Source organism: Suncus etruscus, chromosome 1 (genome assembly GCF_024139225.1).
Source record: "Suncus etruscus isolate mSunEtr1 chromosome 1, mSunEtr1.pri.cur, whole genome shotgun sequence".
Lineage (NCBI taxonomy): Eukaryota > Metazoa > Chordata > Mammalia > Eulipotyphla > Soricidae > Suncus > Suncus etruscus.
The window spans coordinates 15,140,397-15,160,927 of record NC_064848.1 but is presented as its reverse complement, the minus strand read 5'-3'; the positions used below and the strand labels follow the sequence as shown (position 1 = coordinate 15,160,927).

The following is a 20,531-nucleotide window of genomic DNA, read 5'->3' as shown; positions in this document are numbered from 1 at the left end:
GTTCCTGGTGCTATTGCAGAGAACTGTGTCAGGTCTATGTCTGAGGTCTAGGTCACAGGATTGGACGGTCACTGCCAGGTCACATGGAGTCTAAGTTGGGTCCACATGACACATGTTCAGATTGGGAGGCGCTCTTGTATTATAAGATATATGGGTTCTTATCTCTAGTAGATAAGAGCTTGTTTCTATACATAAAATCCCCTCCCCCTTTTTAGTATGCCTTTGCAAAAAAGGAATGATGCCATATTATATTGCTGGTGCATATATTGCTGGTGACAGATTCTGGTGTACCTGTCAGGCTAAAGAATCTTTTTGCCCTGGTTTTGACCTGAGCTTTCATTCCAGGCAAGACTTTTTCTTGTATGTTTTTGTACCAAGCAGAACCAAAACAGGTGAAAGAGAAGTTAAAGAGAAAGAAAAACAATCTATGAATATATAATAAAAGAAATAAATAAAAAGGAATAAAAAAAAGGAATAAAAGAAAAAAGGTGTTTAAAGGGCTACCTTAAATTTGGGAATATATGGGCCCGGAGAGATAGCACAGCGGCGTTTGCCTTGCAAGCAGCTGATCCAGGACCAAAGGTGGTTGGTTCGAATCCCGGTGTCCCATATGGTCCCCGTGCCTGCCAGGAGCTATTTCTGAGCAGACAGCCAGAAGTAACCCCTGAGCACTGCCAGGTGTGACCCCCCCAAAAAAAATTTGGGAATATACAGACAAGGAGGGATTGTTATTGAGGTATTAAACATATAAAGGAAATACAGGCTTCCCCATTAAGTCTTTTGAGATATTCTCGTGGGGGTGAAATCCAGCTGCCCTGCCGTTTTGAAGTCAGTCCCCAACCTCCAAAGTTCTGAGTCCTAACATCCCCCACCCCAATTCTGAATCCTAATGTTCCCAACAGCCTCTCTACTTCCCCGTTCCATTTCTCTTTCAATTGCTTCTTGGAGAGAAGTGCCCTTCTTTTTGGAGAGTTTCAATATTAGAAACCCACTTTTCCTCTTACTGCAGCTGGAGAGAAGGTGAGAGCATAGTAGTTTGCTGAACCCCAAAGGGTTCATGTCCTGCCCTACGACCAGCACCTCTCAGAACGAATGCGTGAGGCTGCTGCCGTTTCAGGAACCGCAGGGAGACTCCGAAGCTCTTTGAGGAAGCTCCAGACTCGCCCTGCCCTATAGCTGCAGCTCGGAACTAACTGACCAGGGCGCAGCTGCGATGAAGAGGGGAAAGCTGGGCCCTTGCGGGGATCCGGATGTTGCCAAGGGCCAGGGCGCAACATCCAGGTAGGGGGATTTGCTAAGGGCTGGATTTCAGGGGCTTCAAACCCAGCTCTGGATTGTGAGGCTCTGAGAAAGCAGGAATGCGGGGAGGGAGCAGGGGAAACCTGCTTACTTGTTTCCTGTCCTGTGGGTGCTTAGATCCCCAGGGCTGAGGTCTTGGGTCAGTGGAGAGCTGGAGGTGGGGGGGGGGTCCTGTTCCTTTGGTACCCTGTGTGCACTGGGTGAGTCTCCACCCACACCCCCATCTCCACCCCATTCCTTCCCCCCCCTTTCGTCCCCCAGACTTGCCCCCATCCCCCCATTTCCGCACCCCCCCCCAGTCCCCCAGACTTGCCCCGGAGCTTCCCTGACCCCCCCCCCTTTTTTTTTTACTGCGATCTGAGCTGGCCCTGGGGTGGGAGCAATTTTCACATTCTGAAGCTCTGGTGATATAATATTCTCAGAAACTTTTGCTGCCTATACTATGGAGACAATCCGTTTCTCTCTCTCTCTCTCTCTCTCTCTCTCTCTCTCTCTCTCTCTCTCTCTCTCTCTCTCTCTCTCTCTCTCCTCTCTCTCTCTCTCTCCCTCCCTCCCTCTCTCCCTCTCTCCCTCTCTCCCCCTATAAAGACACTGAGAGACAGAGACAAAGAGAGACAGAGAGAAGAGAGAGAGAGAGAGAGAGAGAGAGAGAGAGAGAGAGAGAGAGAGAGAGAGAGAGAGAGAGAGAGGAGCTATTTAAGGAAGGAAAATAAAACCCAAAATACCTCCTGCAAGTATTTTCACAGGGCTTTGGTTTTGTTTGTTTTTTTTTTTGGGGGGGGGCACACCTGGCAGTGCTCAGGGCTTACTCCTGCTCTGTGTGCAGCAATCACTTCTGACAGTGCTTTGGGGTCAAAATGGGGTGTTGAAGATCAAACAAACCCATGTCTGCTGTTTGCAAGGCTAGCGCACTGCCCACTGTACTATCTTTCTGGTCCCCATATGTTCTTTTGTTTTGTTTTTGGGGTGAGTTTGATCACACCTGGAAGTTCTCAGTTCTTATTCCTGGCTCTTGGCAGGCTTCGGAGATAGGGTGCCCGGGGTTGAACGCAGAGAAGGAACCTTTGTGACAGTAACAGTCAGAAACGATCATGCTGGACAAGAACTGGGTGTAAAGGAAGTAAAGTCATATGCATGATAACCATTTAGTAATAGTGTTGCAAACCACAGTGTCTAACAGGAGAGACAGAGAGAGACAGAGACAGAGATAGAAACAGATGGAGACAGAGACACACACAGAGAGGAGACAGAGAATGATCCAGTGTGTTTTCTGCTTTTCTGGGTTGTGAGCAGACTCATTCATTGATTTCCCACTATGAGAGGAAAGATGTAAATCAATGTTGCTTTGCTTGGAAAATAAATTCTTTTTAGATCTGCTAGAATTTCTGTTTTCTTTCATTTTCTTATCTAGCAGTCTTACACTCCTACTTCATTGGCTTAGCATACTTTATGAAGGCAATTTTCCCCCCTGTTTCACTCTTCATTTAGGGCCACTCGAGTTTCTCTCTCCAAGTCTAAGAGATGCTTTCTTCCCTCTTGCACAACTCCCCTAAGAGCTATTTATTAATCACCACTCACTTGGTATCTGTGATATGCCAGGCACAGGATTAGAATCTAAGAACATGAAACTGTGTGTGTGTGTGTGTGTGTGTGATCTCTAGGGTGCAGAGTGAAATGAAGAATAGACACATGAACAAAGCCAGAGGACAGTTGTGTGAAGAGAGTATGAAGATAGGGAGGTGCAGAACTCAGTGAGGTTTCCTTGGGGCGAGGCTCATGGTTACAGGACACTGCAAATTAATTCCAAGTAGCCTTTATATGGCATTTTCAATTCATAACTATAACAAGTGTGATATGTAGATATAATCAATGTGCCCCCCCCAGGGTCTTTGGTTAAAGGGTAGAATGTGGGGGATAGGTTTGCTAAGGTTTTTGCCAAGACCTATGACTGATTGTAGATTATATTTCTTTAAGTTCATAGAATTTTAGCCAAAATAAGTTTTGGCTACTTGGAGGGGAGAAAAGAAATTAGTTTTGTAATAGTGAGGGGAATCCTGTGTAGAAAAAAACCAATCTGAAAATATTTATACTTTTTTTTGGGGGGGCCACACTGGATGGTATTCAGAGCCCATTTCTGGCAATGCTTGGGGACTATATGTAATTTTGATCTGGTAGGTCTAGGTTGTATGCCAGGAATCTGTATTTTTAACATTTGACCTTACGATTAAATGTATTTCCTTCAACTTAGTCACTTTTCCTACTGTTTGCCATGGTTTTTACTGTCCAAAACACATTTCTCAGTCAGGGACTATATGACCTGGCCACCCCCTTAGGGGACTCTAGGATATTCAAAGATGGTCACAGGTTAAAAAAAGTCTTATAAATGGGGAACCACAACAGAAAATTGATAGGATGGGCCATTACTGATAGGAAACAAGGTTGAATCAAGGGGGCCAGAGTTGGGAAAAGTGTGAAAAACACTGATCTACAACTTTTTGTGGTTGCTAATGATGAAACAAAATCTTTAAAGAACCAGAGAACCTATGAGTTTATTTCAGAGCAAGAGCGCATAAGAGTTCCCAGTCTGTATGGCACTCAGTACTTCAGGAACCCACACCCCTAAGGAAAATTGGAGTCACAGAAAAGTTACTTGCCTGCTGCTCCTCTCTTTACTCTGCATGTGAATGGAATATTGATGTGTTGCCCCCTTTCCCTCCCCACCAGAAGCAACCAGGGACTGGAACTAAGGCTTCTACTTCTTGGTAAACATGGTGCAGGAAAAAGTGCCACTGGAAACACCATTCTTGGTGAAAGGGTGTTTGAGTCCAAACTGAGTGAGGAGCAGATGACCACGAAAGAGTGCCAGAGAAAGAGTGGAACTGTGAAGGGGACTGAGGTTGTGGTCATTGACACCCCTGACCTTTACTCCTCAAGAATTGGTGCTGAGGACAAGCGTCACCACCTTGAATGCTGTGTAGCACTCTCTGCTCCCGGTCTCCATGCCTTCCTTCTGATCATCCCCATTGGCCATTTCAAGGACGAGGACAAAGAAACCATCAAAGGCATTGAGGAGATATTTGGACAGGAAACTAGGAGGCATAGCATTATTGTCTTCACTCGGAAGGATGACTTGGGGGAAGACTCTCTGCAAGATTACATTGAAAGCAATCAGTGTCTAAAGGAATTGGTTCAGAACTTTGGAGGACGATATTGTACTTTCGACAACAAGGCATCTGAAGAAGAGCGCGACAATCAGGTGGCAGAACTACTCTGCAAGATACAGCAGTTGGTAGATGAGAATGGGGGACCCTATTGTTTGCATTTCAAAAATGAATACAGGAGAGGTCAGGTAAGAACTCATGCTAATGTCTCCAAGTATCACTATGATGCTAGAGCTGCTGGGACAATAGAGGCACAAATAAATGAAATCTTGCCTTGTATAATGGGACATAGGTTTTGTTTAGGGGAGACTTACCCATCTGGAAAGATGAAGCACGGTAAGTTGCTTCCTCTAAATATTCTCCCTTTGGACTTAATTGGCAAGGTATAATCTATTTATGGCTAGCTCATCAGCTCTATTTTCCCTTAGCTTCAATTAAATGATCTGTTCTTGTCCTCTGACTTCTATTTCTGAGACCCTAGAAATTCCTGAATCTTCTTCTAATTGACTCTGAAAGTTGGCATCTTTAGGTTGGATCCCAATCTTCCTCACTTCTCTCCCCTTAGGGAGCCCATTTTGAGGCTCATCTATCGGCAAAACCCCTATGTATTAGTGACTCCAGTCCAGGTTTCTCCTTTAGTTCTGACTCTTTAAACAAGTTTACTGGGCATCTCCAATTGATTCTCTTAGGGGAGCTCAAACTTGACATTCAAAACTTTTGATCATTTGTCTTGAATCTGTAAGACTTGACTTTTCCTCTCAGCTCAGGAAAGGGTTGTGCTATTCATTTTCTTCCAACCTAAACCAATATGTCAGCTTTAGAATCACTGTCTGCTCACCTCCAATAGCCACAAAGTCAAGTCTCATATGATCAATGTGCCTGGCACTTTTCTTTTTTTTTTTACTGTCACCATCTGGTCCTGCCAGGTTCTTTTCTTGTCCTTTCTATTTTACCAGCAACCTTCTAATCACTCCTCCTTCACTTGTCCTTTTGACTGGTTAGTTAATTCAGTGTTTAAGTGGAATGGAAAAGGCAGTTACAGCTAAGCACAAATGCAGACTTTTTGAGGAGCTTACTTTTCAGTTGGAGGTGATTTCTGGTGTGTGTGTGTGTGTGTGTGTGTGTGTGTGTGTGTGTGTGTGTGTTTGCCACACCTAGTGGTGCTCAGGGGTTACTCCTGGCTCTGTGCTCAGAAATTGCTTCTGACAGGCTTAGGGGACCATATGGCATGCCAGGGATCAAACTCAGGTTGGCTGCATGTAAAGTGCTATGCTATTACTCCAGTCCCACAATTGGGGTGATTTATGCAAGAGAAATAAAGATATTTCTGCTTTAGTGTGAACGTTGGTATAGGAAATTCTATGAACTTAAATGCCAAAAAAAGAGAAATAAGTAAAAATTCATCATGGGCTGCTTTTATCGAAGTGAGACTTCTTAGAATGAATTAATCTGATGCCCAAAAGGAAGAGGAAAATCAGTGTTTATGAAGCATCTATTAAGTTCCAGGCACTAGGGGCCGGGCGGTGGCGCTAAAGGTAAGGTGCCTGCCTTGCCTGCGGTAGCCTCGGACGGACCGCAGTTCGATCCCCCGGTGTCCCATATGGTCCCCCAAGCCAGGAGTGACTTCTGAGCGCATAGCCAGGAGTAACCCCTGAGCGTCATCAGGTATGGCCCAAAAACCAAAAAAAAAAAAAAAAAAAAAAAAAAAAAAAAGTTCCAGGCACAACCATAACTATACAAGTCTTCACAACTCTTGGTTCTGAGACGCAGATGTTGACACAGAAGCTTAAGACTGTGTTACTTTTTTTTTGGGGGGGGCGGGCAGCACTTGGTGATGCTTAGGGGTTACTTCTGGCTTTGCACTCAGGAATCAAATTCTGGTGGTGCTTGGAGACCATATGCAATGTTAGGAATCTAACCTGATTTGGTTACATGCAAAAAAAGAGATCCTACTATCCTATTCCTGAGAACTTTTCTCTGCTCTTATTTATCTCTGAGAACCGAGGTGTCTCTTTGTTATGATCAGTGTTTTTCCTTGAAGTCCATGAACAAGGATGTCAGTGGGGAGGAATAAGGAGGGTCAGAGAGTGAGTTTCCTATAGTGACCAAAAGCTTGACATCCTCTTGATTAAAATGTGTCAATGACTTGTAGCTCAGGTTCAGTCTGCTGACTAACTTGCCTGATTGCTCACCTTCTATCTTGTTCTCTCGGTGATGGTTTCCTTGCTCTTTCTTACCTTTAGTCCTTGGATTCATATCACTGTCATGCTAGAGTTTGAAACTTGCACGGTTTTTATCCTCCACTTTCCCTTCTTCTAATCCAACTTGTCCCAAATCTGCTTTTATTTATCTGCCTGCTGATCATTTGAAAACATTTTCAGGGAGTCCTTCCTTGGTGTATCCTGGAATGAGCTTCCTTCCCACATGCTCCACAACCTGATCGTGTCACATCAGGATACTGGGATGGTGGAACACTGTGTCCATCCAAACCTCCCTGAGGATAGAAAATGTGTGTCTTTCATTCCCCATTGTGTCTTATACTTGTCCTTTGTGGAAGAGGTAGAGCTACATATTATATCTGGAGAAAGATGAATGAGCTGAGAGCCCCTCCTTGTCTCTCCATTTCCAACAAAAAGAGCCATGAGAAGAAATAGAAGCCACGACAAAGAAATAGAGACTATTACATGAAATGCTTTGGGATCTCAAAACTTTTGAGGAGGAAGGGAGTTGCTCCCCAGAGCTCAGCCAGGTGCAGAACAGAGAAGCTTCCCCCACCCCCAGAGAATAGCATGTGGGGAACAGGTTTTACAGCCCAGTACTGGTGAGCAACTAGAGGGACTAAAGCAGGGGTCCTCAAATTTTTTAAGCAGGGGCCAGTTCACTGTCCCTCAGACTGTTGGAGAGCTGGACTGTAGTTTAAAAAAATTTTCTATGCACACTACACATATCTTATTTTGAAGTGTAAAAACAAAATGGGAACAGATACTCTAAGATGACACCCAGCTATTAATCCAGAACAAAGGCAGTTCCCCAACTTCCTGATTTCCTTTCATATGTAAAAGCCCACCTGAATCTCACTCTACCTTCCCCTGACTGGTGGAATTTTACTGGGAGAATAAAGAAAAGTCAGTTTGGCTTGACATTCAGAGAGATCATGAAGAAGAAGCCACTGACTCCATGATTCTCTCCTTTTGGCTTGGTTTAATTTTTTATTTTATTTTATTTTATTTTGCCACACCCGGCATTGCTCAGGGGTTACTCCTGGATCTGCTCTCAGAAATTACTGCTGGCAGGCTTGGGGGACCATATGGGATGCTGGGGAATGAATCTGGGTCCGTCCTGGGTCTACTGTGTGCAAGGCAAATGCCCTCCCACTGTGCTATCACTCCAGCCCCTGGCTTGGTTTATTAATTCTTCACAGCTACCCTACTTCTTCGGACTCGTCCATCTGAAGGTGGAAATAAGGCATGTGGGTTAATTTCACAACATTGGGATTTATTTTATGTAATACAGTATTTAAAATAAAGAACAAGTAAAGTTAAATCAACAAACCTACCTGGTATTTCAATGGGAATTATAGGCCTACTTTTGGTGAGCTGTAGTCTGAGGACCCCTGGAATAGAGTCTCCTATGGTATAATCTAGACAGTAGACTCTAGATAGTGGTTGATTTTAGCCTTGACTGTTGTTCTTGGTAGGGCTAGAAAGATCAATTAGGAACATGTTAGGGCAATGAACGGACTATGTTCTGATCATCAAATTGCTGTGAATGATATGCTCCACTTCACTATATCAACTTATTTGCTTAGCATAAAGATGAAAATTTAGATCTGTGTGTAATTTCTCTCCTTATGTTATAGGATATTGTTAATGAAGTGACATCGCAAAGGAGTGATGGTTCACATGGTAAGATATTTAAATATTTTGAGCTCAATTTGTGTTTATTTGAATGGATTATGCAACAAAGTGGAAAATAGTGTGGATTAGTCAAGACAGAAATGTTCTCTGAAGACCTAGCTCAGATCAGGCTCAGAGACTGTTCCCCAGGAGACTTTTAAAATAAAAAAAATTTTTATTTAAACACTGTGGTTTACAAAGTTACTTATAATGAAGATTTCATTTTTATTTATTTTGCATTTGATGTTTCAACTCCAATCACACCACCAATGCAATATTCCCTCTACTATTGTCCTCAGTTTTCCACACTCCCTCAAGTCTGCCTCCTTGGGAATAATTTATATTGTTTCTTACAACTAAATGGTAATGGAATTACTGAATAGACTTCATTAAGAGAAAATTTGTGAAAATTGTTATAGCTCACAATGAGGTCATTGAGTCATTGTCTGGAGATTTACTAAGCTGTCTGTTGCTAGTTGAGAATTCTCTGTTATTGGTTTTGTTTATTGACGCATTGGTGGCCCCAAGCTACTTTCACATCTAATTTGGTGAGTTCCTATTGGGATGTCAATATTGAAAACTTTGGAGGTGTTCAGGAATTCCAGGATCTGTGAAGCTGGGATGATGAACTGACATGGTGGTGGCTGTGGGACTTGGCTGTGGCTGCTGAAGCTTCTGGTCCCAAGAAACTTTTAACATACAGCTCCACCAAAGGATGTAGTGTGGTAATCCTGGACTTTCTGTGACTTGTTATGGACTTGGACCTCCTCAACCTCTTCTTCCTGGCTCTTGATTAATCATGATCTACTTTTTGACTATTGCTGAAAAAAAAAACAACATAAATAATTTCTTTATGGGTAACTCTGGCTTGTAGAACCCAATACTCATATAATGATAACCATAAATGGCACTTTCTGTGCAGTGAACTATGCATGTGTCTATCTCATTTTGTTTCATAGATGGAGTTGGGTCCAAATATGGGCACACACAACTAATATGACTATCCCATCACTGATAAACTCTTAGGTAATTTATAGGATTGGTCCTATGTAAGAACTAAATATTCAACAGTGAATACAATAGACAAAGTCTCTGAGCTTATGAATAAAAGTCATAATTTTAACTTTTTTTTTTTTTTTTTTGGTTTTTGGGTCACACCCGGCAGTGCTCAGGGGTTACTCCTGGCTCTATACTCAGAAATCGCTCCTGGCAGGCACGGGGGACCATATGGGACGCCGGGATTTGAACCATGAATCTTCTGCATGAAAGGCAAACGCCTTACCTCCATGCTATCTCTCCAGCCCCATAATTTTAACTTTTAATAAAGTTATAATCTTTTTTTTGTTTGTTTTTGGGCCACACCCGGTGACACTCAGGGGTTACTCCTGGCTATGCGCTCAGAAGTCACTCCTGGCTTGGGGGACCATATGGGACGCCTAGGCTAGCGCTGGCAAGGCAGACATCTTACCTCTAGCGCCACCGCACTGGCCCCAAATTTATAATCTTAATGATAATAATGATAACAATAAGCTGACATTAGGTGTTGAGAAATTAAATATATAAATCAATAGGTTATCATATAATGATGTCATATAATATTTAGAATATATAAAATACAGTCTTCATCCATTATAAGAAGTCTTACTTTGATCCAAATAGCCCATGATGAATTTTTGCTTGTTCTCTTTCTTTGGCATTTAAGTTCATGGAATTACCTTACTCACACTAAAGCAGAAATATCTTTATTTCTTATGCAGAAATCACCCCAGTTGTGGGACTGAAGTGACAGTACAGCGGTGTTTGCCTTGCATGTGACTGACCTGGGTTTGATTCCTGGCATTCCATTTGGTCCCCTAAGCCTGCCAAGAGCAATTTCTGAGCACAGATCCAGGAGTAACTCCTGAGAATAGCCAGGTGTGGTCCCAAAATAAACAAACAAACAAACAAAAAACCAACAAAACAACCAAAAACCCAACAAAAACCAGTCTTCACAATAACCCTGATAAGGAAGTTGGTATTACCAATTATTCTCATTTTACAGATGAATAATTAGAAATATGAGCACTCTCACATTCTGTCAGTATGCAATGCATAAAGTTCTGTCAATTCCCTTCAGTCACACCTTCCATATACAAAGTTGTTATTGAGTAGAATTGGATTTGTTGGCTACTGGCAAGGAGGCAATAGAGTACCTTGGAGAACCTTTGTGTGCCTCAGAGTGAGGGTGACATTTTTGTAGGATGTGGGCTTATATGAACTGATTTTTATAATATTTAAATACTTTAAACGTATGTCCATTTCCTCCCCTAGCCTTGTTGTTTAGACCTTGAGACAAAAACCCTCATCACAGAGCCCAGACTCAGGGAAAATGCCCTGAGCTGTTATCTTCATTATTTGTTTAACTCATTGATCTGGTATTGACCATGGTTCCTGGGTGAAGTGATTAGAACAGGAGGTGGATTTATAGTTGTTGTTGTTGTTTTTTTTCTGTTTACCACATCCAATTGTGTTCAGAGCATACTCCTGGTTCTATGTGGATGGATCACTCTTAGCTGTGTTTGAGGCATCATAGGAAGTGCCAGGTATCAAATCATGGTTGGCTACATGCTTCTCTCCAACTTTAATATGGTCACTTTTCTGGGAAATTGCACACTTTTTATGCACTTCTGCATTTGTCTGTGACCCTCCCTTGGTTTACACTTGCTGGTAGCTTCTAATCAGGACAGAGCTTATGGATTCGGTCTTGTTACCAATTGTCTATAAAAGTGGACAAAAATGAGGACCAACTCCTGTCCTCATCTCCATATTCAACTCAAAGTAGAGACTTGAATCTGTCCTTTTTTGTTCCATAGGACCAGAGAATATGCAGCTGCAGTCCACCAAAAGTGAGGAAATGTCAGAACTGAGGATCCTGCTGGTGGGAAAGCATGGAGTTGGAAAAAGTACAGTTGGAAATCGCCTTCTGGGGAAGTGGGGTTTTGAAACTGGATTCAGTGAAAAGCCTGTGACTAAGACATTCATGACTAAAAGTAGAGTCTGGAGAAGGAGAATACTTATGTTCATTGATACTCCACACATCTCACCTTCTGAGAACTTTCATTCAGAGCTTCAAGATTACACCTCTCCAGGCCTCCATGTCTTCCTGATGGTGATTCCCCAGGGCTCATTCTCTGAAAGAGACGAAGAGGTGCTAAACATTATTCAAAGAAATTTTGGAAACAATTTTTTTGAGCACATGCTCATTCTCTTTACCAGGGAAGAAGATAGACGCCTAAATAGAGAAATATTAGAAATTGAAAATAACCCCAATAGTCTCTTCACAAAGTGTAAAAATCGACACAGTCTCTCTAACTTCAAAGCAGTAGGAGAGGAGGAGAAAAGTCAGGTGGATCAAGTCCTGCAAAATATTGTGATCTTGACAAAGAAGAATGGGAATAAGCTGTGTACCCTAGTAAAGAAAGGTAAAAGATATACAGAAAATCTTTTCTATGTTCTTTAAAAAGCAGATTATAATAAGAGTCACAGAAAATGTGCTTAGTCTCAGATTTTGCTTAAGTTTTATGTCTGCACTGCACACAGCGACCTGACTTATTTTTTATTATTATTATTTTTTTTATTTTGAAGCCACACCTCGTAATGCTCAAGGGTTACTCCTGGCTTTGCCCTCAGGAATCACTCCTGACAGTATTCATGGAGCCATATGGAATGCTGGAGTTCAAACCTGGGCTGGCACATGAAAGGCAAGCACCCTACATATTGTACACTGCTCTGGCCCCTGACTTGGTCTTTAATCCTTTCAAGAACCCTATCCCAGAGGTCAGAGGTACAGTGGTTAGGGTGTTTGCCCTACATATGGTCAATTGGGATTTAATCTCCAGCACCCCATATGGTTTCCCAAGCATTGCCAGGAATCAGTCCTGAGCACAGAGCCAGGATTAAAGCCTGAGCATTTTTGGGTGTGACCCACAAACCAAAAACTAAACTAAATCAAAATAAAACAAAACCAACTGACCAACAAACAAAAGAATCTCTTATCCCACCAAAGCTCAAAGCTGGGTATAAAGTTCTTGAGAGAAGGAATTGACCTCAATCTCTAGTTCTTATTCTCTTTCCTTCTCCCCCTTTCTCTATCCCTTTTTATTACTCTTTGTATGCTTTATATTCTTTTTTTATGCTGAAGAGTGGGGGCACTTTGATTTAATAAATACAGATATCTTGAATACTCATGATGAGTGGAGCCTACCTGGTACTAGATGGGTTTTGGAATCTCAGTCACACTATCAACCTTATCTACTGCTTAAGCAGGATTCCTTGCATATTCCTTGTTATATGTTCTGTCCACTCAGTCTGAGGCTTGTTCAAATCAGAATTGCTCATCCCTTTCCCTTAGTCACATGAGAATGTTAGAAGCAGATGAGAAAGGGATTTCTCTTGGTTTCTTGGGTCTGAGACACTTTAACATATTGTCAACATGACTTGTTATGTTCTACACAAAGTGCCTTTTAAAAATAGACACGTGGGAAAGTGAGTAAAGCCTTTGTGTAGAAAACCCAACTTGCAGTGGTGTCTGGAGTATGGGTAGGGTACGAATGTCTATGCAGAAAGTTGGAAGATATTCTAGAGAGTACAGTAGCAATTTGAATCAAAGTAGTAGGATTACACCATTTGTAGGAAACAAAAGGAATAATCTTACAGGGGTCTCAAACTCATTACCTGGGGACCACAGGAGGCAAAGTCGGGTGATCCTTGAGTGCAAAGTCAGTAGTAAGCCTTGAACATTGGGGGGTGTGACCCAAACAACTAAAACAAAACAAAACAAAAAAAGATTCCTCTAGGGCAGGGCCACAAAATATTGTATGGAGGGTTGCAAATGACCTGCAGGCCTCAAGTTTGAGACCCCTGACATGGAGAAGGAGGGTTCTAGATAATGGCAATAGGAGTTGAGGTCACATGACAGAGGTACTTGAGAATCATGTTTCTGAAGGTTTGGAAGCAGAGACTGAAGCACACAAAAAATGTGAAGATGTCAGAGGACCAGTCTCCATATTTCCCTGTAAGAATAACTAAAATTATAGGTTTTAGTATAAGATATTTAGAAATTTCCCCTGAAAGGGAAAACACAGGGTGGACTTTCCTCCTTTTTGCATTGAAGTGGATATTAGTAACTTGGCAAAGGATTTGTAACTGAGGAGATACATAGGAAAATCTAATGGAGGAGACAGATCACGAAACAAACATGAAGGCATAAGTGATCCCACTCCCATTATACATGTTATGTATACAAGATCTCTACATCTAAAATTTAATTTACAGAAACATTTATTCTCCAGGAATACCATACAGAACTGAGTTAGTGGATATCATTTATAAAGCTCACAAAATAGCTTTTTACTCACTATGAAAACACAATTAAATTTAAAGTGCTTTCTTGCCTTCCAAGTGGTTTTCAAGAGGTGCCACTCTTAGATATTCTTGGCCAACCATGTCTGAAGTTCAGTGTAAAACCTAAGGATATGATGTTGCTCAGTTCTTGCTGTGCTAAGGAATATCACATCCACTCTGGCAGTACTCAGGGTGCATCTGGTGATGCTGGATGCTTAGGGGTCATGTTGTGCCGGGAATCAGACCATTGTCAGGTGCATCCTCTCACTCCTGTGTTACCTCCTGGACTCTAAACTGGGTTTCAGCAAGAAATGCATGCTAGTATGAATATGCTGAAGGAAGTGACAATCCATTGACAGTGTATGTAATTTAATTGCTTTTTTCATGAAAAGTAAAGGAATATTTTTTTTTCAAATACAACAAGGTGATTTTGCTTTAGTTGGCTATATAGGAAGACAAAGTCATAAGAGGAACAGAAGACAGAGGTGAAATATATAGACTAGGCTTGGCTGAGTAGGAGAAAAATGGCAATGCCTGTGCACTCACAGAGTGCTAGAAGTCAGAGAAGATTCAAGAATTGGAGCATAGGGGCCGGAGGGATAGCACAGAGGTAAGGCATTTGCCTTGCACACGGCCAACACGGGACAGACCCCGGTTTGAATCCCAGCATCCCATATGGTCCCCCAAGTCTGCCTGGATCGACTTCTGAGCACAGAGCCAGGAGTAACTCCTGAATGCTGCCAGCTATGACCCAAAAAACAAAACAAAAAACAAACAAACAAAAAAAGAATTGGAGCATAACAGATTCAATGCCCTGTCAGAATTACCATTGGATAGGGACTGGGTACCAAGTCCTGCTTTGAGTTAATAAACATTGTTATATTTATATCTATATCTGTATCTATATTTGTGCTATGTTTTGTGAAAAACCTGTGGAGATGGTACTCAGGTCAATCCAAGGTCATTAATTTTCCCCTCTTTCCTTTCCACAGATACCCTGAGCCTTGTTCTTGTGGGGAGCAGTGGTGCTGGAAAGAGCGCAACTGGGAACACTATTCTTGGGAGGCCAGAATTCATTTCACAGCTCAGTGCTCAGTCAGTTACTAAGATGTGCCAGAGCAGCAAGGAGAAGTTGGGGGAGCAGGACGTGGTGGTTGTGGACACACCCTCTTTCCTCACGGTACCTAGCGAATTAGAGAATCCATTTCAGCTAGAGATAGAAGTTCAACGCTGTTTGTCCTGCTGTGAAGGGAACAGGATTGTATTTGTCCTGGTGTTTCAGCTGGGAAGGTTCACTCAAAAGGAGCAAAATGTTTTGGTGCAATTAGAGACCATCTTTGGAAAGGAAGTTAAGAGATACACAATTGTGCTATTTACTCGGAAGGAAGACCTAGAGGAGGAGAATATTGAAAATTATATCCAACTCACAGACAACAAAGCTCTTAAGATGACAGTTAAAGAGTGTGGATATCGAGTTTGTGCATTCAATAATAGAGAATCAGGCCCGGCTGGGAAAACGCAGGTGAAATCTCTTTTGGAAAAGGCCAATAAACTGATAAAAGAACAAGGAGGGCATGGATATCCCAAAACTTTCAATGAGGTCAGACAAATAATGAAACAACATGCCCAGGAAAAGTCCAAATACAAACAGATGCTAAACAATTTTATAAGTTCCCCATCAGAGAAGTGCCAGAAACAGAGAACAGGGATTAAATCTGGCTTGCAAAAGACCAAACAAGTTTGATCTCATGCATCACGTATGGTCCATTGAGCACTAGGAATTACTCAGGGAATCATAAGTGGTACTGGGAACCAAACCAGCTCAATTGCCTGCATGCAAGGCAAGTGTCTTATTCCCTGTACTATCTCTCTGGCTTGAACTTTTAATTTTTTTAAGTGATAAATTTTTAATTGTTTTTTACTTTTCAGTATTTGATACATAGAGTCTTGCCTGAAATGATAAACTTTAGGATTAGTGAGAAATGGATTTTTCTCTTGAGTTTTTAGAAATCATTTAGAGCTAACTTTTAATTTTTACTATAGTTTATGTAACATAGTTATAGTAGTGTTAATAGTTATGGTTTTGCTGTATACAACTATTGCATCTCACCAATACCAAAGTGCCCAAGACCTTCCACCACTGTCCTTATGATATTTATACTCTCGTTCCCCCCCCCCCCTTACTCCACTACATCTCAATCATAGTTTCATAAACAAAGATCAAGAGTTTGTCATGAGGAGCACTACAAGAATCACAACAGCTATGTGGACAGATTGAAGTCAGGAGACATCATGGCCTAGCAGAAGTCAGCATGGGTCAGAGGACAAGAAATAGAACTAGGGGAACCAGATAGTTGAGATTTGGCCCATGTTCTTCTAACTCCTCAGAATGATAGCTTGAAGAAGTTAAACTCATGTAGGCATCCTGTTGCTGAGGGCAATTAGCCAGTCCACTGGTCTTGGGCAGACCTGGTTCTGAGCTGGCTGCTCTCATTTCAAGCCTGAGTGGAAAGTGGGCTCCAGTTAGCTCTTTTTTTGTTGTTGTTAAGAAAAAAGAAATCGGGCTGGAGAGATAGCACAGCGGCGTTTGCTTTGCAAGCAGCCGATCCAGGACCAAGGACCAAAGGTGATTGGTTCGAATCCCGGTGTCCCATATGGTCCCCCGTGCCTGCCAGGAGCTATTTCTGAGCAGACAGCCAGGAGTAACCCCCGAGCAACGCTGGGTGTGGACCAAAAACCAAAAACCAAAAAAAAAAAAAGAAAAAAAAAAAGAAAGCTGTAAAAACTCAGAAGATTTTTATTGCTCATTGCCACAGTGAAACAGACTAGAAAAAAAATCAGAATATGGTAAAACTTGTCAAGATTAGATATCTATATGCAAAAAATTCTAAATGTTAGTCTAGATGCCTACTGGGAAAAAGTAAATTAAATCTTTTTTGAGCTGTTATCTTTTTTTTTTTTTTTAATCCCTGAGAATCAGAAGCTAGATTAAGAGTCTGAGAACTCGAATAATAATGCTTTATCTCATTAAGAGCTTATTGTGTCTCATGTAAAGATGCCCAGGACTAGGTTGTTAAGGTTTGGTTGGCACTAGTGTTCCATCCTGTGTCTCTGCCACAGCTTCATTGGTGAGCAGCCTTCATATGAAACCCAGATATTGGTGTTCTGCCCTTGGCTGAGCAGATTGTACCTAGAGCTGCTCAAGGTGGGGATATGGAAGATAGACTCTTGGAATCTTCTCCCAAAAAGTAGTGGAAGGTATTTTCCATGTGAACACTTTACATGCGATTTAAGAACAGGACTTATGCCAGCTACTTCTTTCTAGGGAAAGTGTCACATTTCCTTCATGGTTAACCCATTTATAAGAATACGTATTGTTATATTAGTCCTTTTGTAAACCTTTCATATAATAACTTATGGAGTGTATGTACAAATTTAGTTGAATGAAAAAAATAAAGAGGAATGGTGCTATGAGTTCATGTCTTCCTGCTTCCTAATTTAGTTTTGATTTGGGGGAAGAGTATGTCTCCATAGGAAGACAATGGAGTTTTTTAGACACCTTGATTCAGGTGAGGGGTCTTGTTTCTTAGTTGTCAGCCTTGACTTGACTAGGATTAAGCCAGGTCAGGAATCTTCCACTCTGAGCATTTCACTACAGCAAGGACTGATAAAAGTTAGAGTGTTAAAGCGGACACATGAGAAGACTAAGGGGATACACATTATGTGTCTCTTATTAGATATTCCCTCATGTTTAAAATAGGAGCAAACCCCAGTGGTTTTGACAAGAACACATTTTGATTTCTTGTTTGAGACAGAAACAAATTTCAGGGGAACAATGGAAGCTGTGTGAGGTTGGGGGAGAAATGATCTAAACAATGTGGCATCTTCTCCTAGATAAGACTTAACATCCATACATTCTTCTAGAAGATAATCTAAAAGAAGTATATGTAGGGGGTTGGAGCAATAGTACAATTGGACAATTGCCTTGCATGTGACTGACCTGTGTTTGATTTCTGTAACCCCCTATGGTCCCTGAGTTTAGAGAGAGGAGTAAGTCCTGCATATTGCTGTGTGTATGGTTCAGCAAAAGAAAACAAACAAACAAACAAACAAACAAAGTATATGCAGAGAAAGAATGTAAGAGGCTTAAGGAATGGGTGGAACTAGTGAGGGGGGGAAATAAAGCCTATTTAGGACAAAAGAGAGAAGTAGATTTGTTCAGGAAAAATCCAAACTGTGATGCTGACATAATGATGCAAATGGAAAGAGGGGTTGGGTAGGGAGACCCTCAGATGTGAAGCATGTACAAATCCAAAAGGGAGTTTGGAGCCAAGACTCCAATAGTGAAGCCCCTCATTAGGCAGAAGGTAGGTCTGCTGTGCTCAGTTTCCTTCCTTCCTTCCTTCCTTCCTTCCTTCCTTCCTTCCTTCCTTCCTTCCTTCCTTCCTTCCTTCCTTCCTTCCTTCCTTCCTTCCTTCCTTCCTTCCTTCCTTCCTTCCTTCCTTCCTTCCTTCCTTCCTTCCTTCCTTCCTTCCTTCCTTCCTTCCTTCCCTCTTTTTTTTTCTTTCCTTCTCCAGCTAAATCATGATTTACCCCTGGCTCTATGCCTAAGAATCACTCCTGTTAGTGTTTAGGAACCATTGCAATGTCAGAGAACAAATCCTGGTTAGTTATCTAAATGCAAAGCAAGTGCCTTCCCATTATGTGATTATTTTCCACTCAATCCTCAGAAGTTTTTTTTTTTCTTTTTAATAACTAGGTGTTTGTAACCTTTGACTTTTATTTCTTTTTTTCCCCACTTTCCAACCCATGACAATAATTTTTCTATGTTCTGCTGAGTTAGATTTATTTAGGTATTACAGATAAGTGATATGATATTGTTAATTTTGTTTTGGGTCACACCTGACTGTGCTCATTTTTACTCTAACTCTGAGCTCAGGGATCACTCCTGAGGGACCATATGGGGTGCCAGAGATTGAATCAGGGTCTGCTGCATGCAAGGAAAGCTCCTTGAATGAATTTTTAAAGTTAGTATTTCCCAGATGCTTTAGACTATGGCCAAAAGGGACTGGAACTAGTGTATAGAACACTTCAGGGGTCTTTTGGAACTGTAGATTGATGCAAAGTTTGTATGCTTACTCCCCAACAAAGAAGTGAGTGAGAAACATCCCAGATATCTTTGTATTTGATTCTATTATTTGGGTCTGCCACTAAGCTCAGGGATACTGAGAAGTTTTTGAATCTGTAGCAAGAGCACAGTTTTCAAATCACCTTCCTGGGTGTGAATCTGACATTTCGATTTGATTCCCTCAATTTTGAAGTACATTGGGTTTTCACAGTTTCTTTCTTGGATCCCACAAGAATCCTAAGACACTTTTTTGGTGGGGCCACACCTGGTGATGCTCAGGGGTTACTCCTGGCTATGTGCTCAGAAATCATTCCTGGCTTGGGGGGCCATATGGGAAGCCAGGAGGATTGAACCACGGTCCATCATAGGTTAGCTGCTTGCAAGGCAAGCGCCCTATTACTGTGCCACTGCTCCAGCCCCCTGCCAAGCTACTTTTGTACATGGAAAGACACTGTTGTTGAAGGGATATATAGGAGTAGATGAGTGCTTTTCTATGTAGTCATCATGAAAATCAAAATGGGAACCAAAATCAAAATCTCAGAGAAATATTTGCTCTCTTGTATTTCTTGTTTCATATTGATTACAATGACCAAGAGGTAGAAACTTAAAAGAGTATTCACAGATGAGTGGATAACGCAAATGCATATATTATATACAAATATTATTTAATATAATTAATATACTTAGTAATATTTGAATCTTATTTGGCTATTAAGGAAGTAAATCGTGATTCATACACCACACTATATTGTGAACTCTTTTGTTTGTTTGTTTTTGTGTCACACCCGGCAGTGCTCAGGGGTTACTCCTGGCTCCACACTCAGAAATCACTTCTGGCAGGCATGGGGGACCATATGGGATACTGGGATTTGAACCAATGACCTTCTGCATGAAAGGCAAATGCCTTACCTCCATGTTATCTCTCCGGCCCCTATATTGTGAACTTTGAAGACTATGCTAAGTGAATCAAGACAATCATTGCAAGACAAAAACTGTAGGATTTCAAATACATCATCATATACAGTAGTGAAATAATAGAAATAGTGAAATGATGGATCCCAGGAGAGGAAGTGGGTAATGTTGCTTTTTGATGAGTAGAGTTTTCTTCCACAAGGTGAAAAATTTGGAAGATTTCTTTATAGTTAATAATATTATACTGTACCCTAAACTATTTATTTATTTATTTTTGTTTTTTGGGTCACACCCGACCGTGCTCTGGAGTTACTCCTGGCTCTATGCTCAGAAATCACTCCTGGCAGGCTCAGGGGACCATATGGGATGCTAGGATTCGAATCACCAACCTTCTGCATGCAAGGCAAATGTCATACCTCCATGCTATCTCTCCAGCCCCACTCTAAAATATTTAAGTAATAAATATTTCACATCATCCCTATTTTTACCACAACACAATTATGAAAAAGCAAATATTGAATAACTTGGTTCCCACTGGCTGCTAAAATTAGTCATTTTATTTATTGGCAACTTTTACTCAATATTCTCTTTTTTTAAGAAAATTATTATTCTTCAGGTTTGTAATAATATGTTAATGCCAAAACATCAAAAGTGCAGTTTTCAATTATTCCTCTTAGATTTATAATAAACTATTATCTATTAATTTACTTTCATATGTCTTCTCTATTCAATAACATGTTATCCAGATACATA

At 41.3% G+C, this 20,531-nt stretch overlaps 1 protein-coding gene across 1 annotated transcript; it reads left to right on the top strand.

The window, feature by feature from the left end:
* The first annotated feature begins 1,160 nt into the window (after nucleotides 1-1,160).
* On the top strand, nucleotides 1,161-15,599 carry GIMAP8 (GTPase, IMAP family member 8). The gene is made up of 5 exons (XM_049769409.1): nucleotides 1,161-1,281; nucleotides 4,024-4,648; nucleotides 8,320-8,365; nucleotides 11,209-11,817; nucleotides 14,731-15,599. Exons 1-5 carry the CDS (start codon nucleotides 1,214-1,216, stop codon nucleotides 15,480-15,482), a joined length of 2,100 nt encoding a protein of 699 aa, XP_049625366.1. The 5' UTR covers nucleotides 1,161-1,213; the 3' UTR covers nucleotides 15,483-15,599.
* The last annotated feature ends 4,932 nt before the right edge of the window (nucleotides 15,600-20,531 follow it).

Excerpts from the sequence above, each read along its gene's own strand:
- GIMAP8 (XM_049769409.1), top strand. The coding sequence starts at position 1,214 with ATGAAGAGGGGAAAGCTGGGCCCTTGCGGGGATCCGGATGTTGCCAAG. Across the intron at positions 4,649-8,319 it reads ATGAATACAGGAGAGGTCAG|GATATTGTTAATGAAGTGAC; the intron begins GTAAGAACTCAT and ends CTTATGTTATAG. Across the intron at positions 8,366-11,208 it reads AAGGAGTGATGGTTCACATG|GACCAGAGAATATGCAGCTG; the intron begins GTAAGATATTTA and ends TTTGTTCCATAG.